This window comes from Garra rufa, chromosome 2, assembly GCF_049309525.1.
Source record: "Garra rufa chromosome 2, GarRuf1.0, whole genome shotgun sequence".
Taxonomy (NCBI): Eukaryota; Metazoa; Chordata; class Actinopteri; order Cypriniformes; family Cyprinidae; genus Garra; species Garra rufa.
Genome location: NC_133362.1, coordinates 40,373,612 through 40,389,498, shown reverse-complemented (window position 1 = coordinate 40,389,498; position 15,887 = coordinate 40,373,612). Strand labels below are relative to the sequence as shown.

Genomic DNA, 15,887 nt, shown 5'->3' with positions numbered 1-15,887 from the left:
TTTACAAAAGTTGACAAATTTACATCACTGTATCGTTAAAATAGTTTATTTTGAATTGCATACCTCTGCAGTTTGACCGCTATATTATCAACTCCTAATTGCAAATCAAATATTGGCTATCAGTATCTGCTTCAAATTTCCTGATGAGTGCACCCCCACCATTTATGATTGTTTTCTGACTCTGATTATTTTGTTTCATGCTTTTATCTGTATATGCTGGTGCATATTTGATTTGATTAGATCAATATGAAAGCCATCCTGTGCATTCATCAGCAGAAAACCTGCTGGCTGCAGGCCATCATCTACCTCCATTACTGTCCTCCTCCTCCTCTCATCACTCTCAGAGCTTCTCCTCTGGCATTGCATAAGATCTCCGAATCACACACTCCTACTTCAGACTGCAGGCCTGGTGCAGGATGTCGAGGTTCATGGCCTGCAGCTATTCTGGAAATCCTGCTATCCTCCGCCAGCTTAAAGCATTGTGGAAAGAATTCACTTGAGTCAGCAGGGTTAAAGCAATGACACATGTGTTTCATACTTGCACACAGGACACCATCTCTCAAAGAAATTGATAATGAAAATATCTGACAATAGAAGTTATTTGTTAGAGGTAGCTGCTGCGATTACATTGTCATTTCAGTCATTGTGCCGTTTGTGTTTGGTGACATGTGAAAGGAAAGTTATAATGTTCTGATGGAGCTGCTGCAGTGCAGCTCTCTGTGGAATCTAGTTAATATAGATTCATTGAAGCTGTCATCTGTGCCCCAGATTTTAGTCCTGCGTTTTCATTCTGTCCCCAGCGCTGCTCAAAAGTGGATCAATCCCCCATCCTTTCCTCATTACCCTGTGCCGTCCATCTCGATAGACTAAAACCACTGTCAGACCGAATACCTCTTCTGTGTGATTTTTAAAGTGTGAAATCACAGCTGTTTTACCGATTCAAGTATTTCAGGACCACTTGTTGGAGTTAGCCTGATGCATCAAGTTGCATAACATTTGCTGACTGAACTAATGCATATAAGTGAATTTAACTGCCTAATTCACAATTTAAAAACTGCAAAATTAGACAAATTTTCTTAGGAAGCATTTTCAACATTGATAATATAAAAACAATTTGGTTTGGTTTAGTAGTTGTAGAAACCGCAAATCAGAATGATTTCTGAAGGATCATGTGGCACTGAAGACTACAGTGATGATAATTACTAGAGTAATAATTGCATCAGAGTAATACATTACATTTAATTTTTTTTAAGAAGAAGTTAACATCAAGGACATGTTAAATGTGACCGTTGGGGATGAGTACCTTTCACATTTTAACTGGTACGGTACCAGTATCGGTACCGATTTCAAATTTTACCGGCAGTTTGCCATCAGTTTAATTCAAGCAACAACAAAATCATAGTCATAAAACTTTAAAGGGGTCATCGGATGCCCATTTTCCACAAGTTAATGTGATGCTTTAGGGTCCCAATGAAAAGTTTGTAATATACTTTGATTAGAAATTCTTAATGGTTGTGTAAAAAAAAAAAAAAAAAACCCACAAATTTTTACCTGGTAAAAATAGCTCTATTCTCAGCAACTGATTTTAAGTACCTGGCCCTTTAAATGATATTAACGTCTGCTCACCCTGCCCCTCAGTTCTGTGGGGTGTGTCATTAAATCGCACTTGGCGTGTTGCCTAGACAAAAGTTGAGGGTATTTTTTGGGGAAATAATGGTCGCAGGAGGCTTTGAAAGAACTGTGCAACCATATCAATTTGAACCGGAGTTGGACCCGGAACAACACCCGCAAAGAAGTTCGGCAATTACGGCTTGAACGGGGCATTTCTGAATGGTTAGTAAACTTAATGTCCCTTTGATTTATCTTTGTATGTACTGGCAGGGTAGCGTACTGAGAGAGAATGCGATGTGTTTACTGAGGTATAGCTGATTGAACGAGAGCAAATAAGTGATCGGTTAACATAACTTACCCGACGTAATATTGAAATACATAAATGTGAGTAGTTATGGTCTTTACTCCTATGCAGTTGCGGGCTGTAAACACTATTTTGCAGGTATTGCGTTAAAGTTACCATTCTTAATGCAGTTATAACTGATCCAAAACAATTTAAAATAATTGTACATGACTTCTTAATCATTAACAGACACTGTTTTAAACCATAAGACAACATACACAGTTTGTAACTAGACAATCACCTTAATGCATTGTTCATTATAAACGTGCGATTATGAATTATATTGAGACGGATTTACATGGAGAAGACGACATAACCATGTTCTCTGAGTGAGTAAGTTACACTTTCATTCATCGTGAAACATGCTTACTTATAGCACATTATTAGAAAAGGCGATTTGCAAAGATGCGTAGAAAAAGAAATTACACTCACTTCTGGTAAAGATGAAGCAGGAACACGAATAGTTGGTACAGATCAGTTTTTCAGGAGCAGCTTCCTAGCAAAAACTGCTTTATACTGACCCTCGTGTATAAAGCAGTCTGGTGAGAAATGATTCGCGAAAACATGAACCCATTTTGGCAGATCGACAGCCACATTCCCTTCAGCTGTACTCGATATGAGAAGGGGCAAATTATTTTACTAAATTAAAAGAAAACTACTGGGTGGATCTTTGTCATTCTAGGGTGGTTGTGCACACACATTTCAGTTCAAATAACTATGATTAACATAGGCACCCTATGACCCCTTTAATTAACAAAACAAATAAAAATACTCCACATTTCATGCCTAATATAAAAAATTAAAATTTCTTGGGCTACACAAATTTTAAATAGCCTAGGTATACAAAACTGAAAATTAGCAAACACTTTGGAACCAAATTAAAAACTGTTGTTTAAAAACTTATGTTCATTCATAAATGAAACAACGCTGTGTTTGAATGAAGATACGCAGCGGCCCAGTTGTCACTTGTTTCAGGCCATTTTAATAGTGTTATAGTCGAACAATGGAAGTCACTTAATATTAACTTGTTTATTGAACTATTGTATTAAATCAGTATCTCATTTACAAACTTCCTTAAAAATAATTAATCTGTCACTCATCTTAGTTCATCGCAATCTCACAAACTTTAATTATAATCAACAACTCTCTCTACACTGCACAATCAATCTCTTATTTACACTCTTGCTACACTTTGTTTACGAAGGGATGTCCGTGATACATTAGACATGTAGAAACCTTTAAAACTCCCCTCAGCGCAAACACACATATGCTGATCGGGTCAGTCGCACATGGTGCTCCTAAATATTTCTTATAGTCGCACACAGTAGTTTTCAGTCGCAAATACGACCGAAATGGTCACAATGTAGCAGTGAGGAGACAATTGCTTCAGAATGGATTACATTTGCACCAAACAAAAAAAAGGCTTTTTTGGCCCGGACGAGTAACTTTTTTGAAGTGAAGTGAATGAGTGATTTACATGTCAAGGCTTAATGTCAAGCCCTGCTTTGGTAATGTACTACCAAACTGACTCTCATGCATATTTTACAGCATTTACAGGTTTTTTTTTTTTCCCTTAAGAACATTGGACATGTACTGTACCCGATATATCTATAATAATCAATTGAATCGAATCTTGAACTTTGTGTCAAAACCTAGCCCTAGTAGTGTTTTATAGTCAGCAAAAGCATTGTGATTTTATCATGAATATTCAGTGCATCACCCACCTGATTCCAGTTCAGCCATTAATGGCCTGCTCATAATTGCAGCAGTGTGTTGTCTTGGCAGAGCCGTGCTATTTTCCACAAGCTCATGTAGGGACACACAGTTCACAACACACAGACAGACATAGGAGGCTTGCGGTCAAGGTGAGAGGAAGGTGTAAATGAAACTCTCAGCCTCTCAAATAGTAGCTCTATTTAAACGATGCGTTGGTGTGAAATAGCACAGTAAGTGGTCTGGAAATCTTCGCTGGGAGGTTTGCAGGTTGTTTTGATTGACTGTTTTGCCTGCCGCCCATCTCCTTCCCCGACAGGTGTCACTCAGACTGTTTTGTTTGTTGTGTTTCCCATTCCAGATGCCCCACCCATAGATCGGGAAGAACTGTTTGTCCAGAAACTGCGGCAGTGCTGCGTGCTTTTCGACTTTGTGACCGATCCACTAAGTGATCTCAAGTACAAAGAGGTGAAGCGAGCCGGCCTCAATGAAATGGTGGAGTACATCACACACAACCGCGACGTGGTCACGGAGTCCATCTACCCTGAAGCTGTCATCATGGTGAGGGGGCACAAACATCTCCTAAGCACACACAGAAACTCCTTCCCATTGCTTTTTATATATGGTCAACTCTGATTCTAAATAAAGTAGCACATTTCAGAAATCACTTGGCAGCTTTCTCAAATGTAATAATCGCTTTTCTTTTTTTAATGGAAAATTGCCCCTTTAATTCAGTTTCCATGGCAACATTAATCCTCTCCTTCCATCTTGAGATCCCTCAATTGCAAACACACTAGGTGACGATGCCTCAGCTGCATTGCATCGTGTGACTCACCTTTCACGTGAATCACAAGAACTCATTCAAAGTGACAAGTGTCATGGATGATTCAGAGTTGTAGTACGTTAAAACTGCAATGCAACCTATAATAGAAAAACAAATCTTTGTAAACGTTTCGTGATTTTTATTTGACACCTGTGGAGTTATTTTATCTACTTGAGCACTTGACAGAGTCCTTTTGGTTCCTGTAGTGCACACATATTTTTGGTGCAGGTGTTATTAGTTTCCACTATTATTTTTTTCCTTTTGACCCATGCATATAAGTTGATTAGCTCATTCTCGTCTGGTCAAAAGTTAATAGGACAAAATGTGGCAAGTACACAAGTGCTTATGACGCACCCTCTGTGACCAATTGACAGTAATAGCTTTTGCCTGACCGATGCAGAGGCGATTACTAGCCAGACCCAGGAAAAAATCTGCTCAAGTGTAAATGCACACCAGGGAATTATGGGTAATTCGCCATCATAAATCAAGGCCTAGATACCTGGGTTTTCCTTTCAGCCGTTCATAATTCGGAGAAGAGATCTGCTGTGTCCCAAATACGACTCGGATAAAAAACTCAATAATATTTCTTGGCTATGTAAAATATGTATTTTATATTTATATTTTGGAACCTGTGATTTTTCTTTCTTTTTTAAGATTCTTTAAAATTCTCGTTTTTTTTTTTATATACTTTTTTTCAGGATTCTTTGAATAAACATGATAAAGAACAGCAGTTATTTAAAATGGAAATCTTTTGTAACTACATACACCACTGTTAAAAGTTTGGGGTCAGGAAAGTTTTTCTTTTTTTTTTTCTTACTTTTATTCAGCAAGTGTGCGTTAAATTGATTAAACGTGATAGTAAAGACCAATTTTGAATAAATGCTGTTCTTTTTTACTTTTTATTAATCAAAGAATCCCGGAAAAAAAAATCACAGGTTCCAAAAAAAAAAAAACATTAAAAATTGATAATAAATTAGCATATTCAAATTATTTTTGAAATATCATGTGGCACTAAAGACCGGAGTAATGGCACTGAAAACTCAACTTTGCATCACAAAAATAAATAGAACACTTGCAATAATTAACTTTATGTATTTTGATCAAAACAAAGATACAAATTAATACACACCATTTCTCTACATCATGTACTGTTAACACATACAAGAAACGTAATGGCCAAATAAAAGTGCATTAAAGTCATTGTGATGCAAAAGGATCTGGCATATATTGTCAACATTTAATCTATGCAAGCCCTATCCCCAGTCATAAATCTTGTGGCTGTATTTCAAGCCAATTGCAATCATAAATCTCAAACCTCTTGGCTTTCAGATGCACATTGTCCCCTCACGTCCCCCGTACTCATGTGCATATTAGACTCTCATGTCCCGCTCTCCCATCTCAGTGTGAGGTGTTAGAGAAAATGTCTGGCCCCTCCCTCTCCTGTCTGGAGGTCTGAGTCGACTCTAGTCTGAGGCTGTGGTCGAAACATTGCGTCATCTTGACAGAGAAAGCAGTGCCGCCCCTCTGCAGTAGTAACACTCCTGGCCTTCCTCTCAGCCATTTTGGGACACAAGTAATAAGTAGTATCTTAGCACTTGTCACTTTAGAGGGAGTTGATATTTGAAGTCATGCACCTCAGTCGTGATGCGCAGTGGTATATTGTACTGCTCATGGCTCAGATTTTATTTCTAGTGCAGTTCACATAGAACATAACACAGAGTGCATCAAAAAGAAATGCAACGCAGGAATTCAAGGGTGAACTCATTTGACATCCTATAAAGCAAAAAAGACATTTGATGGCAAAAGAAGTACATCTGACACATATTTACATAAGCCAGCCATTAAAAATAAAATAGTGCATGTGGAATATAAAAGCAAAAGCAACAGCATAAGAGCCTCTCATGATGAGTTTGGTGAACTTCAGAGAGCTTCAGGATTTGTAATGCTAATTAAACACAGCTTTCAAAACATTTTAGCTCTGCAAATTCTGTTAAAATGAAGAAATTAAAACCTGTTCAAAAAGTATATGTGTAACAGTATTCCTGTAAATAATCATTTTGTATAAGCTTTAAATAATACAACAGAAAGATCTCTGCAGTAACAACACATTTACACAGCAATACTACTACTTATTTGGCCATAATATTTCTTGCCATCGGGATACAAAAAGGTATTGTGAGAAGTCTAATATGTGTTATAGTATACCTGTTTTTTTTATTTATATTATATAGTTATTTTACCTGTACATGTTTTTCTTTTCTCTTAAGGTCTACTTTTAAAGCCTATTGCTTTATAATATGTGACCCTGGACCACAAAACCAGTCTTAAGTCGCTGGGGTATATTTATAGCAATAGCCAAAAATACATTGCATGGGTCAAAATTTTAGATTTTTCTTTTATGCCAAAAATCATTAAGAAATTAAGTAAAGTTCATGTTCCATGAAGATTTTTGTAAAATTCTTTCTGTAAACATATCAAAATGTAATTTTTGATTTGTAATATGCATTGTTAAGAACCTAATTTGGACAACTTTAAAGGTGATTTTCTCAGTCTTTTTGATTTTTTTGCATCCTCAGATTTCTGATTTTAAATAGATGTATCTCGGCCAAATATTGTCCTATCCTAACAAACCATACATCAATAGAAAGCTTATTTATTGAGCTTTCATATGATGTATAAATCTTGAGTTTATATTGAGAAAATTTAACCTTATGACTGGTTTTGTGGTCCAGGGTCACATATACCAAACAGTAATATTACAGTATATTGTATTTTACAAAAAATGCGTTGTGTTTGGTTTTGGCAAAAGCCATAATCACCATTATTTTAGTCAATATTGTAATCACGATTATTTAACACGATTATGACTGGGTCCAAAACTTTATATTAGTGATTAATTTAAAGATGGCAATACAGCAGAAAAAAAGATACAAATAAAAAAACAGTGCTTTAAAAAAAAAAAAAAAGTGACTTTTCCCTTTTTTATTTTTACGTTTAATTAATATTAAGCACAGAGACGGCAGAAGGAATATTATTTGTTGGCGCTTTAAGACAAAATACACACATATTTTCATTCTCAACTGTTTATGATCATTTAAGACATAACTGACAAGGGTTCACATGAATAATTACCAAGCGCCTCATTTTGAAATATTTTTGCGTGTATTTGACCGTTTAGGTGCGCACCTTGAGCTAAAAGATAACTTTACATGTCCGTGTTTTGCTCCGTCTCTGAGCGCATACACAGAAAAGTTTTCTTACGCGCTTTTAAAAACACAACATCAAAGAAACATTAATAAATTAAACACATCCCGTTTTATGAAAGACACGTTACATGATTTTGCTGATTTGCATGTGAAATTATGCTTTTATGGAGGAGCGAAAGCGCACCACTGGTAAGAGGGCGGAATGGAGTGCAATAATCGTTTCATCTCGATTACTGCATCTACTACTTTACTACTATTGTTTGAAAAAGAAAATAAAAGAAAATATAAATGTCAAGTGTAAAGTCACTTTTTATTTTAAGATAAAATGGTGTTATTGGACTTTATTTATTGTTTACTATTTTATTTATTTAGTGTTTGATAGCTAATGTTTGATCAAATTCTGTATATATTTTTTCTTGCTTAAGGGCACAGGTAAATAATGGGTTTATGTGAAGATTTTTAAGTTCACTTAAATTAGAAGTTGTTGTTTTTTTTAAGTTTAATAAATGTTCAAATTGATAATGGCTATGGTCAATGGATAAATGTCAGAAAAAAAGAACAATTGTCTAAAGGCATCAGTAATATTGTAATGATATCAGTGATACTTTCAGTCGTAAAAACATATTTAATAAATATTAAAGCTATCGTGTCTTTTTGTTTCTACATTGAATGTGAAATAATTTAATATAAAAGTATATCTTAATACTAATGTTCAGTGGGGTTAATCACGATTAATTTCAGAAAAAAAAAAAAAGATTTTTTTTATCGATTGACAGCATTAATAATATTATTATTACTATTAGGTTTTTATGTTTTGTAGTTATATTTAATGGGTCACATACAGTGTGAGCACCGAATCAAATCTTCAGGTGCTCTCATGAAAACCAGACTGAAAAACTTATGTGCACCCCTGTTTACTATAGTATCTTTAATGTATTCCTAGAATAGGTAGTTTCTTTGTTCACATAATGTACACATAATACACAGTATTATGTGTTCACATAATACACAGTATGTGTATTTCTTTCCAGTTTTCTGTGAACTTGTTCAGGACTCTGCCGCCCTCTTCCAACCCCACGGGAGCAGAGTTTGACCCCGAAGAGGATGAACCCACTCTAGAGGCAGCTTGGCCTCACCTGCAGGTCTGTGTGTACCTTTATATTATCAACACTATCAATAATATGTTATATTTATCAAAATCTTCATTATATGTCTGTTTTAAAGGGAACCCTGGGTATTAAGACATGTATGGCCTAATATAACGTAAATGATGTCTCTTCTTGAAATATAGAAAACCGCATTTTCGCATTGTGATGGAAAACTACTGCGTGCAACTATGAAAAAATATTTAGGAGCACCATGTGCAACTGACCCGGTCAGCATATTTGTGTTTGTGCTCAGGGGAGCATAAAGGATTCCACGTGTTTTTGCAACGTTGAGTAATGTATCACGAACACATCTCATGAATCCTTTCATAAACAAAGTGTAGAGAGAGTGTAAATAAGAGATTGATTGTGCAGTGTAGAGAGCTTTGTTGATTATAATGGAAGTTTGTGAGATCGCGATGAACTAAAGTGAGTGACACCTTTTAATAATTGAAGGGAGTTTGTAAATGAGATATTGATTTAATACAACAGTTAAACAAACAAGTTAATATTAAGTGACTTATATTTGTAAGCTCTTTCAGTAGCTGTGGTCTACTAAAAGTCCCAGAGGCATCAGGGCTGAACTGGAGAGAACAGAGACGCGGGTCTTTAGAAAGATTTATTCAACCACAGGCATTCTTTTCTACTCTTCTTATCGCTAGGAAAGCAGTGAAAACTTACATCGCTTCTCTTGTTGCCTTTTGACTGAAAATTACAGCAAAAAGCTGCACAATGAGGCAGTGTATCTGTATTTTATTTTCTGAGTTAAATAATTAAAATAATTGCACCCTCTATACTCCAAAATATGTATAAAACGATGTGGATTTTTAAAATAACATAAATCTTATGTTATTATATGTTGTTATAACCTTCTCATAGGTGTCCTAATACAAATTTTAGTAAGAGTGATCATTTATGTTATATTAAGCCATACAGGTTTTTTTTGTGTGTGTGTTGTGTTGTCAAATTTCAAGGCTGAAACTGTTTTGCAAGTCATGAAGATACAAAACTATATTTCTATTTGACCACTTTCATTGACAGAAGTTTAAAACTCAATTTTGCCAAATTCAAAGCAGCATCAGATGTGTCTTTTATGGAAAATCTCGTATATTGCACTGTCTTCAGGGAAAAATAAATCCAAATATCGAATTCACAAATACCATTCAATACTAAAATACGTATTTTAGAAGTAAAAATAGTTTAATCAAACTCAAATGTGACTATATTTGTTATTAGCTTTAGCACTTTCCTAAAGTTCATAGTCAAAAAGAGTGCTATCTGTGTAGGTCGCAGAGTTGCTGCTATTGTAGTGCGTTGCAGTTGAGTCACTTCTGAGGTTCTCTGCCAGTGAAGTTGCACTGAAGCAGTTCAGTTGGTTTTAGAACAAAGCGTCTGTCTCAAATGATTAAAAAGCCCATTTGTTCAGGAACTGACAGCATTTATTGTTTTGGTGGCAAAGAGGACCAGACAGATACATTAATCATTTATTAGTATTGAGCTTTATCACTATCTCTCCTCCTCAACCCCTCTTTCTCCTTTCCTCAGCTGGTGTATGAATTCTTCTTAAGATTCCTGGAGTCACCTGACTTTCAGCCCAACATTGCCAAGAAATACATCGACCAAAAGTTTGTACTCTCGGTGAGTGTCCTTTCTTCTGTCCTGTAGCTGTATCACAGTTTGTCCTCACCAGCACGCCATCAGAGGCGGATACACACTCCCTCTGCTGTGAGGAAACTGAGGCCAGCTGCTGTTACAGGTTTTACAAGCATGTAGCAGTGCAGAGATCAGCACTTGCCCGTGTAGAATACCAAGTCAAGTTTAAAGCAAGGGCATAATCCCCATGCCAACATCTTTGTGCACTTTGAATCATTGGTGGATCGATTTTATTTTTATTTTCATGGACTGATGGTGATACTGATATCTAGAGAGCAGGATTCTGGATCTAAAACCTTTATTGTCCTAGAAGCGTTCAAGGAGTACAACTCACTAGGTGTTTACTTGCAATTGGTTTTGGAATGAATCCAATCCAGTTTCAGATTCAAAAAGTTCTGTTTATATGAACCCTAAACATTGCAATCCGATTCACATATTTGTTTACATATTAGGGGTGGGAATCTTCAGGCACTTCACAATACAATCCGATTCCAAAACGATTCTTGATCTACATTTTTTCCCCAGTGAATTCTTACATTTTAACAAAATGTAAAATTGCCATTTCTATGCTTTTTGTTTATATTTGGAATTTCTTTATGTCAGTACTGTCATCTTAAAAGTAGGGTGTGAATCTTCACTGGTTTCAAGATTCAATTTAATTCCGATTTTCATTCAGGGAAAAAGGCAAAGCTAGCTGTGTTTTAATCATCAATAGTGAAGCCCAAAATTAAAGGGTGCAATAGGAGAGAGCAGCAACGGCTGTCCAATGAGAGGAAAAAAAACATGTGAAGTGAATAGGTGTAAACAAGCCCTAAGAAGACAGCTGACATTTGTCAGAAGAGCTTTTTAGCAAATTTTTAGTAAATATTTAGTCTCATCCACTGAACCGTTCATAAGACAAGAGACGTCAATAAACAAGCACACATTCTTATGACGTAAAACTTGTGTATGCAAGGCATTTTTAAAACCGATTGAGAAAATGGTTGGTTCCAAGCGTTTACATGCTTAATGTTTTCTGATTATTTCAGATCAACACCATCCCTTTTAGTCTAAACCAAATTTGATTTAACTTGAGCTCAGTTGGTTCGATTGAGATGTTTAAATAAGGCTTTTAGTCTGAAAGGAACAAATTATTTAGATGAATGTAAACACAGCACACTATGATTATGCTAATAACTTCAGGTCATCTTATTCCCTTACAGCTTCTGGAGCTTTTCGACAGTGAAGATCCTCGAGAGCGGGACTTCCTGAAAACCATCCTGCACCGTATCTACGGAAAGTTCCTGGGGCTGAGAGCCTACATTCGTCGGCAGATCAACAATATATTCTACAGGCAAGCTGTCCTTCAAACTAATACTGTTCTCATTCATAAACTTCGCAACGGTAGACAGAAACTCTAAGCTCTTACAAGCAAGGCTGTCTTTGAATGTATGTGAGAAAGGTGAGATGGGTAGCTCTTCCAGAATTCATCCATTGAGTTGATGTCCTTGATCTCGCACTGTAGGTTTATATACGAGACGGAGCATCACAATGGGATTGCGGAGCTCTTAGAAATCTTAGGAAGGTGAGTGTGACCACTATCAGTGTTGCCATGACAAACCTGAGAGGAGGTCTGTCTCTTATTGCTGAAGTGAAAGAACATGTCTGTCACATGACCGGTCTCGCGTTCTTCCCACAGCATAATTAATGGCTTTGCCCTGCCACTGAAAGAGGAGCACAAAATGTTCCTCATCAGAGTGCTACTGCCTTTACACAAAGTCAAGTCTCTCAGCGTCTATCACCCACAGGTAAAGCTTAAGGAGAACTCTCTTTTGTTGAGGACTTTTATGCAGAAATGATTGCTTTTTATAGGGGTGGGTGATTATGAGCAAAACACTGAGCTTTGAAAATTACAGTATTCTCAGAACGTTCAATAATTGCATTAAACCACAGCTCTAAAATGTTATTGGCCTCAAATCATTTAGTACACAACTGGGACACGTCACTGTTTTATCGCTTTTCTGTTAGATACTTTTGGCGGTGTTTTTGTGGGAGAAAAATATATTGCTAAATATACTAGCATGGTTTTGATTACCTGCAGCTGAAGAGCACTTTTGCCTGTGTGATTACAAATACAATTTCATTTGCTTACATTTGAAAAAAAAAAAAAAAAAAAAGCTTCTTCTTTTTTTTTTCTTTTTTTTTTTTTAAAGCTGAACATTATTGCTGTTGCTCTACAGCAGAGGTTCTCAACTCTGGCCCTCGAGGTCCACTTTCCTGCAGAGTTTACCTCCAACCTTGATCAAACTCACCTGCCTGTAACTTTCTAGTAATGATGAAGAGCTTGATTAGCTTGTTCAGGTGTGTTTGATTAGGGTTGGAGCTAAACTCTGCAGGAAAATGGACCTCGAGGGCCAGAGTTGAGAACTCCTGCTCTACAGCATATTAGAGACTTTTTTTTGGCTCATCTAGAATGGTTATACCAATGGTTATATTTTATTTGATTTGAGGCTATATGTTAAATTCAGTAGCTTCTCTCTTCATGCTTTAGATTGACAGAACAACAGGGTTTCCGCAGGTCTTTAAAGTCTTAAATTTAGTTGAGTCAAATATAAGGCCATAATAAGTCTTAAATTGTACAAGAAAGTTTTTTTTTTTTTTTTTTTTTGTTGAGGAAAACATTCCAGGATTTTTCTCCATATAGTGGACTTCAATGGTGCTCAGCGGATTGGAGGTTAAAAATGCAGTTTCAATGCAGCTTCAAAGGGCTCTAAACAATCCCAGCTGAGGAATAAAGGTCTTGTCTAGAGAAACGATCAGTCATTTTCTCAAATTAATATTAATAATATTAATACCCTTTTTAACCACAAATGATCGTCTTTTCTAGCTCTGCGATACACGTGTACTCTGTGCACTCCAGTTCAGTACTCCACTTCCAGAATAAAAGATACCTGATAATTTGCTCACCTCTATGTCATCCAAGATTTCTTCCTTTTTCTTCCTTTCTTCCTTCCGTTGCAAAGAAATTACATTTTTGAGGAAAAAATTCCAGGATTTTTCTCCATATAGTGGATTTCCATGGTGCCCAACGGATTTAAGGTTGAAAATGCAATTTCAGTGCAGCTTTAGAGGGCTGTAAACGATCCCAGCCGAGGAATAAAAGTCTTATCTAGCAAAACGATCTGCCATTTACTTTAAAAAAATATATATTTATATACTTTTTAACCACAAATGCTCAAAACTCCCATCTCATTTTCTCCTCCAACTTCAAAATCACCTTACATCGCTGCAGAAGTACCGACCCAGTGTTTTAACTCAGTTTTTCGAGCATTTGTGGTTAAAAAGTTTGTGTGTGTGTGTGTGTATATATATATATATATATATATATATATAATTTTTTTTTTTTTTTTTTTTTTTTTTAAAGAAAATGGCTGATCGTTTTGCTAGATAAGACTCTTAAGGCCCATTCGCACCAAGAACGATAACTATAAAGATAATGTTCTAAAAATCGTTGTCTTGCCTCCTTTGAAGGTGCAGTAGAAAAGAGTTTGTTCCACTAGTTAATTAATATCACACAAAGAGTGCCGTTTTTTTTTTTTCTCCAGAAGTCAGCATGATTACAAATGAGATATTGATTTTATACAGCAGTTCGATAAACAAGTGAAAAAAGGTAAGAGACTTATTATTAAATATTATTTCCTGTTTTGTTACATTTCACCAACAAAAACTATTCCAAACACAGCCACAGCACTTTTTTGAGTCTTGGAGCAACATGACTGTGTTTCGTTCCTTAATGAATCAACCATTTAAATGATTCGGTTCAATCGCAATGACTCTCTTATTAACAGTGACCTGCTGCCACCTACTGGCATTTTTAATTTCACGTTTAATATCAGTGTTCAACATTATTGAAACATTATGTATATGTAACTGTAGGTTAAAACATTCTGTGTCCCTCTGAGCTGCATTAAACTGTGTGTAAATAAATAGAAGCTGCATCTGAAATGGAATTTAGATTGTTTTTTCTCTGCATTGCAATGATGAATTTTGTTGATACTGATTTCATTTGCTTGGTAACAGCCCAAATATAAAAATGTGACTTAAAAGACAATGCACACTTAAAAAAAATGCTTTTATGCAGGTAAAAAATCAATTTCTATTAATTTCTATCACTGCTGTGAACTGACCACACAGAATATGAAAAATAAAATAAAACAATTCAGGTGTCAGCTGTCCAGGATAATCCTGTTTAACATAAATTTACAGATAATTTACTCACCCCCTTGTTATCCAAGATGTTCATGTCTTTCTTTCTTCAGTCGTAAAGAAATTGTTTTTTTTTTTTTTGAGGAAAACATTTCTGGATTTCTCTCCATATAGTGGACTTCTATGGTTCCCCAAGTTTGAACTTTTTATATGCAGCTTCAAAGGGCTCTAAATGATCCCAGCCAAGGAAGAAGGGTCTTATCTAGTGAAACAGTCGTTTATTTTCTTAGAAAATTGTCAATTTATATATTTTAACCTCAAATGCTTGTCTAGCTCTGCTTGAACTGTGTATTCCGGTTCATCACAGTTAGGGTATGTCAAAAATGTCTCATTTTCCTCTCCAACTTCAAAATCATCCTACATTGCTGGTTATCTTTTTTTTTTGTAAAGGGCATTTAATCTTCTTTGTATGTTCACTTTGTAAACACTGGGTACTTCTGCAGTGATTTAGAATGATTTTGAAGTTGAAGAAGAACATAAGAAAGGAGTTTTTGGACATACCCTAACTGTATTAAAATGAAATACACGAGGTCACGCAGAGCTAGACAAGATAAGCATTTGAGGTTAAAAAATATATAAATTGTCTTTTTTTTTTCTTTTTTTTTTACAAAATAACCAATCGTTTTGCTACATAAGCAAGATAAGATTTGGAGCCCTTTGAAGCTGCATGTAAACTGCATTTTGGAAGTTCAAACTCAGGCACCATAGAAGTCCACTATATGGAAAGAAATCCTGTTTTCCTCAATAAACATAATTTCCTTACGACTGAAGAAAGACAGACATGAACATCTTGGATAACAAGAGGGTGAGTAAATTATCTGGAAATTTTTGTTCTGGAAGTGAACATCTTCTTTAGGATACCAGCACAATAACACACTCAGCAAAATATTGTCTATTGTTATCGATAAAATCCCGGAAAATATCTAGATGTCATTTTTTGACAATATTGCACACCCCTAATTTATGTTATTTAAATTATATAATAATTTATTGATAATATTGTGTAAATTAATATAATAATTAATACTTTTGACTCAAACATTTTCTTTAAAATAGTTTAAAGGCTGAAATGTGAAGTTTAGCATTTTACAAAACAGTTTTTGTGAAAACTTGTATCTAAACTGTTAGTTATGCTGTTTATGGTCATT

The 15,887-nt window shown here is 35.5% G+C and overlaps 1 protein-coding gene across 1 annotated transcript in view; it reads left to right on the top strand.

The window, feature by feature from the left end:
* Nucleotides 1–15,887, top strand: part of ppp2r5d (protein phosphatase 2, regulatory subunit B', delta) — a 58,005-nt gene that overhangs the window by 31,053 nt on the left and 11,065 nt on the right. The window contains exons 4-9 of the mRNA XM_073834242.1: nucleotides 4,029–4,228; nucleotides 8,728–8,838; nucleotides 10,387–10,479; nucleotides 11,697–11,827; nucleotides 11,999–12,058; nucleotides 12,173–12,281. Of these exons, the coding sequence (XP_073690343.1) occupies nucleotides 4,029–4,228; nucleotides 8,728–8,838; nucleotides 10,387–10,479; nucleotides 11,697–11,827; nucleotides 11,999–12,058; nucleotides 12,173–12,281 (704 nt within the window). The remainder of the gene's footprint in view (nucleotides 1–4,028; nucleotides 4,229–8,727; nucleotides 8,839–10,386; nucleotides 10,480–11,696; nucleotides 11,828–11,998; nucleotides 12,059–12,172; nucleotides 12,282–15,887) is intronic.